At 41.2% G+C, this 17304-nt stretch overlaps 1 protein-coding gene across 1 annotated transcript in view; it reads left to right on the top strand.

Annotated features, from left to right (window-relative positions):
- The first annotated feature begins 4285 nt into the window (after nt 1-4285).
- F13A1 (coagulation factor XIII A chain) overlaps nt 4286-17304 on the top strand; it is a 118174-nt gene continuing 105155 nt past the window's right edge. The window contains exons 1-3 of the mRNA XM_032223488.1: nt 4286-4367; nt 5169-5332; nt 16912-17100. Of these exons, the coding sequence (XP_032079379.1) occupies nt 5194-5332; nt 16912-17100 (328 nt within the window). The 5' untranslated portion in view covers nt 4286-4367; nt 5169-5193. The remainder of the gene's footprint in view (nt 4368-5168; nt 5333-16911; nt 17101-17304) is intronic.

Genomic DNA, 17304 nt, shown 5'->3' with positions numbered 1-17304 from the left:
ATTTGGAAAAGCTGCTATAAGGGAGCCTGAACACTTTTCAGGACTTATATTGAACATTATGGAAACTTAACAGTCATCCACTGTAAACAAAAATGGCAACTATCATGCCTATTTGGTTTGCACATTTATTTTGTGGGTAGTAAGCAGTAAATGTGAAATTACGCTAATGCAGAACAAAGAGTTAATATGTGAAAGAGCTCAGATTTGAGTTTTTTTCTATGACGGCATAAGTGGCAAGGCAACAATACTTTTGTGGTTTGCTTATCACTTATGGTGATCTGAACACTTGCATCCTGAAAAACGTGGTAGGAGATTGGTTACAGATAACTTGGAGCATTGGAGGAATCTGGAAGACAAAATCCCTTATACATATTTGGAGCTAGACATTAGCTGGATTAGTCTAGTAAAAAACAACTGAGGCGAAATCTAGGAGAAATCTAAGCCTGTGAATGCTAAGGAAAGGGTACATTCTCTGTATCAACTTTACCTTATGTGGTTTGAATTCCAACCCTGCTTGGCTCATAAAAGCTATCAGGGAGATAACAGAAGGTTGAATAAAGGTAGCTTCTTTTAGAGAGGGTGGTCTTCCTGCCTTGACAAGGACAATATCTGCCCATTGAGACAGCTATCGCACCAGTTTTCAGGTTTTTGAGAAGATGATAGGCCTGAACTAGAAGCAAAGGATCTGGGCACTTTTCATTTACCTTCTTTACAGACTAAGGAGGAAGACAGGGCCTAAACAGCCAGGGTGGCACATTGGCTAGAATGCATATTTGGAGGCCAGCTCTGCATTTCACTGCCAGGAGTTCGATTCTGACCGGCTCGAGGTTGTCTCAGCATTCCATTCTTCTGAGGTCGTAAAACGAGGACCCAGATTGTTGGGGGCAATATTCTGACTTTGTAAACTGCTTAGATAGTGCTGTAAAGCATTATGAAGTGGTATATACATACATACCAGGGGTGGGTTTCGACCGGTTCGCACCGGTCCCTGCGATCCGGTTGGTCGCCGAACCCGGAAGTAAGTAACTTCCGGGAACGGCGAAGCCCCCCCCATGCCCGCGCGCGCCCGCACACCCGCGCCCGCTCCTTACCTGGTTTTTACGAATTCTGCACTTTCCACGCATGCGCAGAACGCATACAGCGCTGTGTGATCCTCCAGGAGCAGCTGGAGCATCGCGCAGACGCTAGTACGCATGCGCGCGCTGCGTGCGTGCGTGAGGATGCCGCGTGCGTGCGCGAGGACGCCGCCGGCCTCGTTCCAACCGATCCGGTTGGAACGGGGCGAGAAACCCACCCCTGATACATACATACTTCAGCTGACTGTTATCTGCAGTTCAGTGGTTCAAATCTCACTGGCTCAAGGTTGACTCAGCCTTCCATCCTTCCGAGATGGGTGAAATGAGGACCCAGACTGTGGGGGCAATATGCTGACTCTGTAAACCACTTATAGAGGGCTAAAAGCCCTATGAAGCGGTATATAAGTCTAATTGCTATTGCTATTGCTACAATGTTTCCCGGAAATAAGACAGGGTCTTATTTTCTTTTGACACCCGAAATAAGTGATTGGCCTTATTTTTGGGGAGGTCTTATTATTTTTGAGGTCCAGGCGGCGGCGAGCAAGGTTACCTGATGGTTGCTGTTGTGTTGCAATATTTTTGGGGAGGGCTTATTTTTTTGGGAGGTCTTATTTTAGCACATGTGCTCAAAAGCCCGATTGGGCTTATTATCAGGGAGGTCTTATTTTTGGGAAAACAGGGTAAATCTAAGCGTTATTGCTAAAGTTCAGAACATCCAAATGATGTTCAGAAATCACTCATATAGACACTTTCCTAATTCACTGAACGATAAGAAGAGGAGGAGGTACAACATAGGCAGACTTGCAAGAATATGATGTTGCAGCCTATCTCAATCAAGATAATCGTAAACGTACTATGGAATTGATTTCATGAACTGGTTTATCTAGTGAAGCTACTGAAGTTGACCATTTCTGACTTGTTGTAGTCTCTGCCCCTAAAGAGTAACATCAGGAATTAGGGGGAGACTTCTTCATGTTGGCTTCCCTCCTTTGGAATACTATACCCCTAGAGTTAAAATGGCATCTTCCTTACTATTGTTTCAGTGAGCCATTATGATCTTGCTCTTCAAAAAATCTTTACAGGATAATATAAACCTCCAAATACCTAGTGCTGGGGAGTTTGGAGAACTAGCTGATTATTTTGTTGTTGCAACCAATATGAGGGGAAAGAAAATTTTTAAAAAAAGGAAATAGATTCTGTGGATCTTTGTTTTCTAATCTTGCTGTCTGTGAACTGGGAAGATTTAGAGACAGCTGTGTTACAGCATTTTCTCTCAACTTCCTACCAAGGTAGAAGAAATTGGTCATCAGATATTTAAAAGCCTAGATTTTTAAAATCTGTATGTGACACCAAAAGAATCAAGGGAAGCACTAGGCAAAACTTAGAGACTGCCGTATGCAAAGCCACAATCTTTATCATCTGCCAAGACAGTGGGAGATCAAAAAAGTTTGCATGTAAAATGCCGTGACCCGTCAAATGCGCGCTCGACAAAATCGCGCTGAGAAAAGCGCGCCGAGAAAACCGCGAGTTAGAAATCGCGCCCACAAAAGGGCGCCGACAAATGCGCGCCCACAAAAGCGTGATTAGGATTAAGGTAAGGGTTAGGGTAAGGGTAAGGGTTAGGGTAAGGGTAAGGGTAAGGGTAAGGGTTAGGGTTAGGGTTAGGGTAAGGGTAAGGGTTAGGGTTAGGGTAAGGGTAAGGGTTAGGGTTAGGGTTAGGGTAAGGGTAAGGGTTAGGGTAAGGGTAAGGGTAAGGGTAAGGGTTAGGGTTAGGGTTAGGGTTAGGGTTAGGGTTAGGGTTAGGGTTAGGGTTAGGGTAAGGGTAAGGGTTAGGGTTAGGGTTAGGGTAAGGGTAAGGGTTAGGGTTAGGGCTAGGGTTAGGGTTATTTATTTACTTATTTAGTAAACAAAAGCGCGATTAGGGTTAAGATAAGGGTTAGGGTTAGGGTTAGGGTTAGGGTTAGGGTTAGGGTTAGGGTTAGGGTTAGGGTTGGGGTTGGGGTTGGGGTTGGGGTTGGGGTTAGGGTTATTGCATTGTTTTCCCATTGTTTGTTGATGGCGTGCTTTTGTCGGCGCGCATTTGTCGGTGAACCGTAAAATGCATCTTTAAATGCAAACCCTGTACTATATGACTTTCACACCCAGATGATTAAAAGAGAGCTTTAGTTGAATTTCCAAGAGCTGGTTAAAATATATATTTCAGACTCCATCCGTTGTCTCATATCTGTAGTTGCCTCTTTGAACTTTTTCTCTGAATCCAGTTCTGGTTTGAGTTAAAAACACTTTTGCATTTTCATAATCTTGTTTGGGATCATCTTATGATATTTAGGTTGCATGTCCAGTACAGATACGCAGACTGTTCTAAAGGCTGAGAAAGCCTGTTGTTTATTATAGTTTATAATTATATTCCAATGTCGTTATATTTTCCATCTTTCAGTCTCTATATAACCCTTTAAATGATTAGTATTAATTTGCCTCTCAAATGAGAATCAGATGGAGAAAAGCTAATAAGAGAAGTGGAACAGATTAATATTCAATCGAATCCATAACTTTTCCATTTAGGGTTGATGAATAAAGGGATAGAAAAAAGCCATGAACATTTATTTCAATATATCGTTCTGTACTGTGGCAAGATTATTAAATGCACAAAGGTGAAAAGATTCGGCATCAGCTAGCGTGGAGGAACGCTTGATAAAATTGACAGGACTTACTGAAATGACAAACTAATTTCTTTGATTAGAGAAAGGACAATATCTATATTTATTGGTGGCTGGAAATTTCTTATGGATTTTTTCTGTAATTTTTTTTTTAAAAAGTGTACTTTTCATTGATAGTGTTATGCTTAGGAATGATTGTAGAAAGAAGAGAGACATGGTGTTACTTTAGTGAGAAAGGTTAAAATATAATTGTACTTATAACTGCTGTGAAGAGTTTCACAAGCCACTTTAAATTTTTTTTCCTTTTTCCTACTTTCTTCTATACCTTTTCTTATTGCACGTTTACCTTTTTCTTTCATTTTTCTTGTTTCTCTTTTAGTTTGTAGGAGTTCTTATTATTGCTATTAAAACGTTCAATAAAAATATTTTTAAAAATAGAGAAGAGGAGCAGAGACAACTCTCCTCTTGTTTTATGATGACTGTCATGTTGCAGGCATGAAGGGAGGGGGATGGAGGAAGGGCGTGGTGGGGGTAGAAGAGACCATATATAGCCTTTGCTCAAGCCTACATTTGGATAGAGCTTGCTCTATTTGTGAAACTGAGGAGAAACAAGACACACAACTTCTAAGACAAGGTATATTCCTTAGAATTCATTCTAATTGATTGATTTCATAGTCTATTAATTACGGGGAAAACAATATTTTGCATGATTGCTTGAACTGGTGCTTGGGAACAGTTGAGTTTGGAGAACATATTTTATGAGCAAGCTGTAATAAATTGTTGAAAGCATTTTCAGGAAGCCTCAATATACATACCAGAATTGACCCAGGAATTGTGAAATCCAGTGAATTTCCTGTACATTTTTTTCCTGGTAGTTTGTATAGGACCAAAGAGATAGCATGCTTAGTTTTTTTATTTTATTTTAAAGTTGCATACTTTTTTTTTTTTTTAAAAATGAATATTCCGGATATTATTAGTAAATTGACAATGTTCTTTTCTTAGCTTTTTTGTCATATATCTATATAAGAGAAATGTTTTGGGATGTTTTTGTGACATTAGCTTGCATTCTCCAAGGCACCTGAGGGTAGAACAAGAAGCAATGGGTGGAAACTAATCAAGGAGAGAAGCAACTTAGAACTAAGGAGAAATTTCCTGACAGTGAGAACAATTAATCAGTTGAACAACTTGACTCCAGAAGTTGTGAATGTCCCAACACTGGAAGTCTTTAAGAAGATGTTAGATAACCATTTGTGGTGTAGGGTTCCCTGCCTAGGTAGGGGGGTTGGACTAGAAGACCTCCGAGATCCCTTCCAACTATTGTATTGTATCTATTTTTCTACACACACACACACACACACGGGCAATACCATGATCAGCTTAGTGTAGTGATGGCTTGTTCGCATTAACTTTTTTCCTCTTTGCTTCCTTGATGTAGGGGAGGCATCAGTGAGATAACTACAATGTCAGAACCAACTAAGAAAACTCCTCCTGTCTTGAGTGGACGGAGGGCTGTTCCACCTAATGTTTCCAATGCAGAAGAAGATGAAGTTCCTGAAGTAGAGACAATTGGTGTGGTGCCAAGGGGATTTAAGAGAGAAGGTATGTCTAACCACACGGTTTAGAACTAATCAATACACCTGAGAATTTTTTCTTCACTTCGCCCATACTGTTGTAAAATATCGAAATTCAGACACTCATGCCCTCGTCTTGAACTTGGCTGTCCCAAAATTTCAGAGGCAGGAGATCCTAGAAGAAAGCTAGATCTTGTGTCATCTCTATCAAAGCAAGTAGCCATTGTGGAAGACAAGTCTAAAATCCTGACATTTAACACGTATTTCTTTTTAAAATCAGCACAATTAATTGGGTTTTTTTTAATTAGCAATTAGCTTGCCTTTCAGGTTTAACACACCCTTAATATTGATTTATTTACTGGGGAAAGAATGGACATTCTCTTGCTTTTCCCATGGTGCCAACAACCCTTCTGTATGTTTGATGCTCTCCTATTACCAAAATCTCTCTTCCTATTCTCTACCAAAGCCTACTAGACATTCCAGCAGTGGTGGGTTTCAAAAATTTTTTGGAACTACTCTGTGGGTGTGGCCTCCTTTGTGGGAGTGGCTTGCCACCCATGTGACTGGATGGGAGTGGCTTTCCGCCCATGTGACCGGATATGAAGATGCCAACGACACTTGTCAGAACCACCTTAAATTATCTTACACACAGCACTGGCATGCATAAGAATATGATGCAAACTTGTTTTTTAAAAGGCATCTTTGGTTTGTGTTAAAACAACTTCAACACACGCAATGTTCCGATTGCACCACAAACGCAGTAGTCATCCTCACCTTTCACAGAGGCACTGAGTTTTATAAATAGGAGCATGATAGTGTAGAATAATCATATCCAAGGACCAGTGGTGGGTTTCAAAACATTTTGGAACCTCTTCTGTAGGTGTGGCCTGCTTTCCGGGTCCACTGGGGGAACCTCTTCTAACCGGTTCGGTAGATTTGACGAACCGGTTCTACCAAATAGGTGCGAACTGGTAGGAACCCACCTCTGAGTGTGTTGTAGTAATTCAGATGAGAAACTGCAAGAACATGAGAGGCTGTCATCCAAGACTCTCGGCCCAGGGCAATCAGAACATTGCGTGTGTTGAAGTTGTTTTAACGCAAACCAAAGATGCCTTTTAAAAAACAAGTTTACATCCTATTCTTATGCATGCCAGTGCTATGTGTGAGGTAGTTTAAGGTGGTTCTGACAAGTGTCGTCGGCATCTTCATATCCAGTCACATGGGCGGCAAGCCACTCCCATCCGGTCACATGGGCAGCAAGCCACTCCCACAAAGGAAGCCACACCCACAGAGTAGGTTCAAACAATTTTTGAAATCCACCACTGTCTGAGACCACTCGTCTATCCTCTCTCCCAACTGCCCCGAGCAGCAGATGAAATGGAAGATTAACAGGGCAATAAACCTAGCCACAGCAGGCTATTTGGAGACACGGAGCAATATGACCTTTGTCCACTGGCAACCGCAATAAAATTGAATGATATGTACCAGTTGGAAGGAATTGGACTTAAGAATTGGAGCTAAGTGATGCAGGTCAGAGACAAAGCTAAGGAGCACTTGAAAATGCAGCAATGCCAAGAGGTTGGAAAGATAAAAGTTGCAGCCCAGTTCTGAAGACCTTTTTTATCTAGGGGAGATTAAGGAACCAGCCTTAGTCATTGGGGGCAATCCCAAAGAAGTGAGGATACTTCACTGCCAGGAAAGTACTTCAGGCAATAATATAGATAGTTCGCAGAAGCATGCAACAGATTTAAGCCAGGCTTCTTGGAGATACTTAAGAATCACATTAACAAAACTTTTCATTTCGAGCACCTTAGAAACACTGCTTTTTTTTTGGGGGGGGGTAGCTGGCTCTTGGTTATTTCATCAGAAAATCTCTGCTATCATCTCATGACGCCTGTTATTTTCCATCCCCCGAAGGTTCCACCTTAATTTGAGTTGTTTATGTCTCCATATCTTTACTTTAAAAGTCCTTGATGGATTCGTGATTATGACAGCTGGTGAAAACTATTCATATTTATGCTCCTTTTAAAGTCAAGAACTTGAGATTGAAGATATTGTACCTAAAGTTAAGCAACGATACATAATAATACACAAGATTATATTTGAACTTTGGCTGTTTCATACAATTTCCAAAGCTAAGGTTATGGAAGAGATTGAGATTTGTTTTATTTATATGCCGCCCCATTCCCAGGGGGACTCAGGGCGGTGAACAACTCAAGGGGGAAAGGGAACACAAAAGTACAATACAAGCGTTTAAAATAGCCAACAACCACACAGCCACACAGATCGAGAGGGGAAGGGAACTCATCAACCCCAGGCCTGCCGACACAGCCAGGTTTTAACGGCTTTTCGGAAGGCCTGGAGAGGGTCCGAATCTCTGCGAGGAGTTCATTCCAAAGGGCTGGAGCTGCCACAGAGAAGGCCCTCCCCCGGGTAGTAGCCAGATGGCATTGGCTGGTAGACGGGACCCGGAGGAGGCCGACCCTGTGTGATCTAATGGGTCTTTGGGAGGTAATTGGCAGCAGGCGGTCTCTCAAGTAAACTTGAGGTAAACTTGCTATTCAATAAATTTGTATTTGATTAGCATTAATTTGAAAAAAAAAACAGCATCGAAGGGCAATTGCAATGTTTTTACAGGAGTGGTTTCTGCTTTTTTGGTGTGTGTGTGTGCTCTATTTGAGAGAAAAATCCATCCTTTGAAAGATCTATTTGAATTGGGAACAATTTTTTCATTGATGCCAACCTATTGAGCCAAGGTGGCGCAGTGGTTAAATGCAGCACTGCAGGCTACTGCTAGATCAGCAGTTCAGCGGTTCAAATCTCACCGGCTCAGGGTTGACTCAGCCTTCCATCCTTCCGAGGTGGGTAAAATGAGGACCCGGATTGTTGGGGGCAATATGCTGACTCTCTGTAAACCGCTTAGAGAGGGCTGAAAGCCCTATGAAGCGGTATATAAGTCTACTGCTATTGCTATTGCTATTGCTATTGCAAATAGCCTATTATTTCTTTACACCTGTAAATTCATGCTAAAATTGCCTAAAATGATTTTTTTTCAGTTTTAATGTTCTTGGAAGACGAAGCCTTCAAAATGAGATGTCCATTTGCCATTTCAATAGAAGGTTGAGAAAACAGAAACAGCTCTCGTCTCCAAATAGAGTTGTCGGCCTTTGAGATTGCCCAATTCAGTTTTCATTTTGCTCAAGGGACCGAAACATGACTCTGAAAAGTATTGCTCGTCATTAATTTCCTCTACCTTTAATTCATTCAAACTTATCTAAGTGTGCTTTGTGAATGTCCACTGTTGTGCATGCGCATATATGCATTGGCAGACACACACGTACATCCAGAGATCATTTCAAACATGGCTATCATTCTGGTAGAAATCCCAGGAGGAGTCCCTCACATAAATTAACAACAATCTTGTCGGGGTTGTTGTAAATTGGTTGCTGGCATATGTACAAGAGAGTGAAGTGAGCAGATGGTCCCGGTATGAAGAAGCAGTGGGGGTGTAATATTAAAGAGAATCTGCTGCCATGGAGATGTGGCCTCTCACAGGGAGTTGGTCCATTGGGAAAGCTGTGCTGAATGCATTCTTGATATGGTCGGTGACCTCCAGGTTCCTTTGTCCAAGGAACTGGTTAACATGTCAAGGGCAGATGCCTCATGGACAGCCAGGGACACGGTGCAGGAGTTTTTCCTTACAGCTACTGACACATTGTTAGGCACAGTGAAAATGGATGACATGCTTTTCTAGACTGTTTGCTGGTGTTCTTCTGGTCAAATCTGGATGTTTAGGAATTGCTAAGTAGAAAGATGTGGAAAAATGAGACATGGGGGCAAGGAAGTCCTTATGGGAAGCTTAGTTCTTTAGATACAGTTCAGTCCTTGTGCTTCTGCTAGAACAGGGCTGTCAAATTTGAGGGCCGCAGGCCAGATGTGTCACGCGCTGGCCTCCGTGGCACGACAAAACTGTGCTCGACTAAAACGCGCCCGATTAAACCGCGTCGCTGACGTCATGAGCAGGGCGACAACAGCGAGCGCGGAGAAAGAAGGGCTCTTTAAATAGCGCTTTGAAAGCAAGCCGATTCAAGTTAAGGTAAGGGTTAGGTTTAGGGTTAGGGTTAGGGTTAGATTTAGGGTTAGGTTAAGGGTTAGGGTTAGGTTTAGGGTTAGGGTTAGGGTTAGGTTAAGGGTTAGGTTTAGGGTTAGGTTTAGGATTAGGTTTAGGGGGTTTAGGTTTAGGTTTAGGGGTTAATTTTAGGTTTAGCGTTTACAGCGTGCTTTTTTCTCCGCGCTGTTGTCGCGCTGTGATGACGTCAGCTACGCGGTTTCGTCGAGCGCCCTTTAGTCGAACGCGGTTTTGTGGTGGAACCGCTGGCCTCACCCACGCCCCATTTACCAAAGGGTGGGGGAAATACGCAATGCTCCCCGTGATGCTGCTGTGCTGTGAGGACGCAACTTTGACATTCCCTGTGCTAGAATGTATGAAGGGGATTTCCATCAATAATTCTTGTTTCAAGAATTCTTACCTCTTGGCTAGCAATAGCAATAGCAGTAGACTTATATACCGCTTCATAGGCCTTTCAGGTCTCTCTAAGCGGTTTACAGAGAGTCAGCATATTGCCCCCAACAATCTGGGTCCTCATTTTACCCACCTCGGAAGGATGGAAGGCTGAGTCAACCCTGAGCCGGTGAGATTTGAACCGCTGACCTGCTGATCTAGCAGTAGCCTGCAGTGCTGCATTTAACCACTGCGCCACCTTGGCTCTTGGACAAATGTCTTGATAACATGACATTTGCAAATTTAACAGAAAGGAGAAATATTTCATAGTCTAAAATATAATCGCTTTTTTTCTGTAATGGGGTAATGTTCACAGATTAAAGTGAACGTTCTTTTTGGAAAGAGTATAGAGGAAGGCAAAAATTATTGTTCCTCCGGAACTCGATTTGGGCAGGGTTTCTTGTGGCAACTAATGGATCCGTGCTAAGAGTTCATTTGGCTGATTAGTTCCTAAAATATTGTTTGTTGGGGGAAAAAAAAAAAGACCTTAGCACTCTGCCTGCATTATTGTGAAATCCATGTACAGTTGAAGGCAGATTAATCATTACTTTTTGAGGTTATGTGATGCAAGTTCTCGGATGCCACGCTGCTCGGTGTGACATGAAAATCAGCAAAAGTATTTGTGGTTTTTTTTGCAATATCAGCAGAAGTATTAAGAAATTTGTAACCTTTGAACACTAATTCTGCCTCAGATTAAAAAAAAAAAAAAGACAAGTGAATAGGAAAATATAAGAATATCAGAATAATCGGCTGAAGCAGGCCAATACCCATCTTTATCCAGCATTAATAAAGATGATGCTAGCAGTAATATTACGAAACCAAGCAGGCAATATATCTAAATAAAGTAATTTTTGCTTCTACAACAGCCCAGAACTTCAGATACCTCTGGAGTGCTCATAATTAGATGGTAGAAACATTCTCCTGTTCAGGTGTTCTCCTGAAAATGAATTTGGAAGGTGTGTTGCTCATAACCTTCAGATAATATTGAATCTCCAAGATTAGTAGTCCTGTATACAACTGTCCATAAATCTATCCAACTCCCCCTTTTAAAAAAAACATACAAATTAACAGCCAGCACTACCTCTTTTGATAATGTATGGCAGAAATTGTTACCGCATTTTCTTAGGGCTTCTCTAAATCTCTTTCTAATCAACTTTATTGGATGACTGCTGATTCTTGTCTTTTGAGGGCAAAGCGGTACACCTCAATCAGGGCTCAACCACCATTCTTCCCACCTAAGAGTCCCAAATTTGCTAGCGTTTTCTCAAGGTAAAGGAACTTGCCCCTCCTGAGAACTTTGTTTTTCCTCCCCAATACTATTTCCAACTGCTTTATATCCTTTTCGAAATAATAATGAGTTGCTCGGTAGATTTATAAGAGCCGAGGTGGCGCAGGGGTTAGGGTGCAGTACTGCAGGCCACTTCAGCTGACTGTTATCTGCAGTTCGGCGGTTCTAATCTCACCGGCTCAAGGTTGACTCAGCCTTCCATCCTTCCGAGGTGGGTGAAATGAGGACCCAGATTGTTGTTGGGGGCAATATGCTGACTCTGTAAACCGCTTAGAGAGGGCTGAAAGCCCTATGAAGCGGTATATAAGTCTAACTGCTATTGCTATTTATATAAGGGCATTACAGGTGCAGATATAACAATAGAGATGTTTAAATTCATTACAATGTTGGAAGCTTCATTTCCATTTCCCTTCCTTGTGATTTCTAGGATGGAATTGGCTATACCCTGAGCTGGCATTGAAATCTCCATTATGTTTTCCTAAATCTTTGGGATATTAGTTATAAATAGCATATAAACTATCAGACCTTTGGGAGAGGGGTTCACAGCTTTACATTTACTTATATAAAATTTCATTTGCAATTTGGTTGACCAATCACCCACTGATAGTAGATTCTTCTGGAGTGCTTCTAGCCACATTTGGGTACTTTATTCCACAAATTTGGCTGGCCCACCACTTATGACTAAGTGAAGAATATTTAAAAGTAACCTTAAGCAAGATTCCAAAATAAATCTCTGAAGCACATCAATTCTTACTTCTCTCTTTTGAGAAAATTGTCTGCGTATTCCTCATCTTTGCTTTCTTTCTTTTTTTAGAATGCCACTGTGTCTTCATATCCAACAGCATTTTACATTTTTACATGAATAGAATAGAATAGGTTGGAAGGGACCTTGGAGGTCTTCTAGTCCAACCCCCTGCCTAGGCAGGAAACCCTATACCATTTCAGACAAATGGTTGTCCAATCTCTTCTTAAAAACTTCCAGTGTTGGAGAATTCACAACTTCTGGAGGCAACTTCGGTTCCACTGATTAATTGTTCTAACTGTTAGGAGATTTCTTTTTAATTTTAGGTTGCTTCTCTCCTTGATTAGTTTCCATCCATTGCTTCTTCTCCTACCCTTGACTCCCTCTTCTTTGTGGCAAAACTGAGATATTGGAACATGCTAAGTCCTCGACCTGCGACCGGTCCTAAAGTCCTCAACGTACGACCGGCCGCAGGTCCTCGACTTACAACTGACGGCCGGCAACAGCCAAGCTGTGCCTGATTGGCTAAAGCGCGGGTGGCTGAGCGCGGGCTGCCAGAAGCACTCCCATTGGCCGCCCTGCTTGACAGCTTCCGTATAAATAGCTGTCAAGCAGGGCGAGGTGCTGAATTCTGCCTGTACATAGTTCTTGTTCTGTTTAACAATAAACCGCTGTTCAATTTACCTCAGCTGCCTCACGTCTCGTCCATCCTTTGATCTTTTGCAGAACGCTGCTGTCACGTCACCCTTAGTCCTTCTTTTTATTCACAAAGTCTCCCTTCACCCTCTCCTCACTATATCTCATACGTGGACTGCAAAAATCTAGAGGCCCAGATATTCAGAAAACATTGTTTCCTGCCACCTAGTGTTCTTCTACATTTATGTAGCTTGAGGACAGTGGTGGGTTTCAAAAATTGTTCGAACCTACTCTGTGGGTGTGGCCTCCTTTGTGGGAGTGGCTTGCCACCCATGTGACTGGATGGGAGTGGCTTGCCGCCCATGTGACCGGATATGAAGATGCCGACGACACTTGTCAGAACCACCTTAAATTCCCTCACACACAGCACTGGCATGCATAAGAATAGGATGTCAACTTGTTTTTCAAAAGGCATCTTTGGTTTGCGTTAAAACAACTTCAACACACGCAACGTTCTGATTGCACCACAAACGCAGGAGTCATCCTTACCTTTCACAGAGGCACTGAGTTTTATAAATAGGAGCATGATAGTGTAGAATAATCATATCCAAGGACCAGTGGTGGGTTTCAAAACATTTTGGAACCTCTTCTGTAGGTGTGGCCTGCTTTCTGGGTGAACTGGTGGAACCTCTTCTAACCGGTTCGGTAGATTTGACGAACCGGTTCTACTGAATAGGTGCGAACTGGTAGGAACCCACCTCTGCTTGAGGAACATCATGTGAGAGAGATTTGGGAAGCTGTGCCGAGACGGGGAAGCTGTTTCTAAATGTAAAATCCTAAAGCTGTACCTGGTATTCCTTCTCCTACCGCACTGCTATGTATTTCCAAATATAAGTCAGAATGTAACCTTGGTATTAGCAACTGAGGCTTTAAATTGGAGAGATTTTGGCATAATTGAGGATTACCATGCTTCAGGAAAATAAAGGGCTCCTCTCTCTTGTGATTTGATTCATATACTACTTGAGGCAGCAGGACACAGTTTAAATTACATTTTGGCAGGGTGGAAATATCTACTGGTGATATGTGTTATAAAGCCCAAACCAGCTTGCAACATGGCTTAATTAGAATGATCCTGGGTGATTAATCCTTTGGGAGCTGCTGTCGTCAGGTTCTTTAGTCTGTCTAAAGAGGAGCCTTATTAAAGTGTTTTTTTGCAATGGCCAATGGCATGGAAAGCGGTATATTTTCCTAGACTAACCACAGGACTCGGCTTCAACATTACAATAAGGGCGCTCAGCTGTTGAATTAAAATTTAATTTGGAAGTGGTAGGATTGCCTCCGGGCTGCATTATCTGTCTTCAAAGGGTCTGCATCATTGATGAGGCTTCCTTTAAGGTCAGAAGTCTGGTGTTCTGTAGTTGGGAATGGGGGAAAAAGCTGAGAAGAGCTGTTAATAAGGACTGCAGCAGTTATACTAGTTGCGTTAGATAAATCAGCAGTTCCTGTAGCTTTTAAGAACACCCCTCCCCCCCCCCACTTTCCCAATACCAAATGTATTTCGTTTGTGCCTGTTTTTGTGGAAAACAGGCCTGGCAAAATTTGTGTCCAATAGAAGAGAATTTATGTCGCTCAAGGTTGAACTGTGGAGTCCTTGGTGCAGTGGTGGGTTTCCCAAAAACTTTGGAACCTCTTCTGTAGGTGTGGCCTGCTTTCCGGGTTCACTGGTGGAACCTCTTCTTCTCTTTTTTTTAATGTATTAATTTTTATTTTAAACACATAAGCACATCAACAGAAACAAACACATGACGTAAAAACAACATAGGAACAAGAAGTTCCATCGTATATCATACAGCAGTTCCGAATCGGTTTCTTTGCAGCGAGTGTTTTCCCTTCTATACATTTCTATCTTGCGTTCATAATCTCCTTATTCGTTATCCATTTTTATATACAATTCTTTATTTATTTATACTTAGCTACTTATGGCCAAGTATTATTTACCTATATTGTGCTTTATATTTTTACTGTCAATTATTCTCTTACATACAGTTATAGGTATACATTCACATAGTATTTCTTTTTCTTTGCCATTCTTGTACTATTGTTCTTCCATTTAAAAGGTTATAAGGCACAGTTTGGATTGCTTTGTTTACCATCCCTAGCGTCTGTTATGATACCACTTTATTTTCCCTTTCTTTTCTTTTCTCCCTCCCTCCCTTGTCTACTTCCTTCCTTCCTCCTCTCCTTCCTCTTCTTCCTTCCCTTACCTCTCCCCTACTCCTACCTCTTTCTTCTCCTTCCTACCCTCTCTCCTTCTCTTTTTCTCTCTTCATCCCTCCTCTCCTTCTCTTTCTCTCCCTCCCACCCACCTCTCCTTACCTCTTCCTTCCTCCCTTACCTCTCCTCCACTCTTCCTCTTCCTTTCCTACTATCTCTCCTTCTCTTTCTCTCCCTCCCTCCCTCCTCTCTTCTCTTTCTCTCCCTCCCACCCACCTCTCCTTACCTCTTTCTTCTTCCCTTATCTCTCCTATGCTCTTCCTCTTTCTTTCCTACTATCTCTCCTTCTCTTTCACTCCCTTCCACCCTCCACTCCTTTCCCTTCCTTCGTCCCTCCATTCTCTACTTCCTTCCTCCCCTCCTTTCCTTCCTTCTTCCTTTCCTTTCTTTTTCTATTGTTATAGGTGTCTCTTTCAAATCCCAGTTTATGTTTTCTTGGGGATGATATTTGGTGGAACCTCTTCTAACCGGTTGGGTAGATTTGATGAACCAGTTCTACTGAACTGGTGCGAACCTGTAGGAACCCCCCTCTGCCTTGGTGTTGTCTGAGCTTGATTGTGGACTTGCAAACATATCTAGTTGGGTATATCTAGTTGGGTAGATTACATAATGTTATTTAGTTGGAGAACATCTGCAAGCCGACAACCAAGCTCAGAGAACACCAAGGACCTCATAAAACACATGTGTGTACAATTTCATATGTATTGGCTGCCAAAATTGCAGAAATCAGTTGTGTAGTTCTGCTCGCTCCCACCCTGTGTCATGAGGTTTAGAAATTTGCTACATTCATTCATTCTTCAAAATAAAACTTCAGATCTCATGATTTCTTCCAACATCACAGGACAGTCACTTGGAAGAACATTTGTCAACTGGGTGTCTTAAGTAAAAAAGCCGATGAAACTGAGAAGTTTTTGTTCAAAACAGGATTTTGGAAGCCTGCTAATACTAAATTAAAGACCTAATATGAACACTCATTAAGCCAGAGAACATTTTAAAGAATGTGGGATCTAAGAGCCATGTTAATAAATAAAATATCCTTTTCAAGCCAGGGTCATATTTTCAGCCAAATAAAAATAAATATCCCAACAGCAGCTAATATATATCATGTTTGAATGCTGAATGTTTGAATGTTTCTTTAAAAGAATACCGAGAAGAAAAGTAATGTTCACTGTTCCAAATCACAGGGCCTGACACAACATCCAAATAACTTAAATAATCATGATTAATATGTTTATTGAATGCTGTTTTTAAATATTAAACAAGGTGGAAAAGTAACCTCTTTTCCAAATACGTAGAAACATATACTATAGATTGTAAGAAACTGAGCACTGCTGGAATTCTTAATTTATACTGGTATTTCAACCATATATATTATCTGAGATGCTCCCTTCGTTGTATAGTAAATGGGAGTGATTGCTAAATTCAGCTCAATTTAGTTTTGATTATGACATAGATCTTCACAATGTAGCAAGCATAACATATTAGTTGAGTATGAAAAATAAATAAGTTAAAATAGAAGTAGCAAGTCCAAAACTGACAAATTCGAAGCTAAATATAATATTCCATAACACCAGTTTCCTGGATTTAATTTGTATTACTTCAATCAATGATAGAGGGGGAAAAATAATCATAATAGTTAACTGTCAGAGGTTTTTTTAGTGAAGTCTTAACATCAGCTTTATAAAATCTGACATGTCCCTTGGTTCAGACTATTAAAAATGTAGGAAATTATCACAAAATTGGTAGCTAGATTGGCTTGTTTATTCTTGTTTATTCTTTAACAAGTCAAGGGTGGGATTTTTTGTGCTTTAATACGAAGGATAATTTAGGAAATAAAGAGGAAGGTCTTTGTCTTATCTAAAATGATAAAAGTATAGATTTTTAAAGTATCTCCACCTTTTCTCACAAGGTAGCTACTCTCATTTATCCTCAGATATTTGAGCAAAATTCTTTACCTCACAATCCAATGGTCTATTCAAATGCAGAGAAATTGCTTGCTGACATAAGTATGAATTTTCCGTGAAATACATTAAGCAAATGGAATTAATTGTGGGGAAATGGCTATGCTGGCTTTAAAACATGTTTTCTATCTCTGTTTACGTGAAGGTATTCTGGAAGTCGAAGAAGTCCTTGTATTCAGCCGTGAATATGAAATTAATAAGAAGGAGCACCACACAGACAAATACTACAATTTCAAACTGATTGTGCGCCGAGGACAGAGTTTCCATATTCAGATTGTATTCAATCGTGCATACGATCCAGACAAGGACCAATTCTGGATTGAATATCTTATAGGTAAGTGCCAACTAGTGCCTGTTCTTGTTATTTATTTATTATTTATTGTCTCTCTTTTTATCTTGTAAAAGCCTATGGTTACAGTGGGAAAACAGGGTCATTTATCATGCAAATCATGCAGATCTTAAAGTGTCCCCCAACACCCACCCAGGGATTCAGGAAGCCAAAATTATTTGCCAGAGGTTTAAGATGTATGCAAGCATT

Source organism: Thamnophis elegans, chromosome 8, assembly GCF_009769535.1.
Source record: "Thamnophis elegans isolate rThaEle1 chromosome 8, rThaEle1.pri, whole genome shotgun sequence".
NCBI lineage: Eukaryota > Metazoa > Chordata > Lepidosauria > Squamata > Colubridae > Thamnophis > Thamnophis elegans.
Note: the sequence above shows the minus strand (reverse complement) of the source record. Positions and strands in the feature narration are given on the sequence as shown.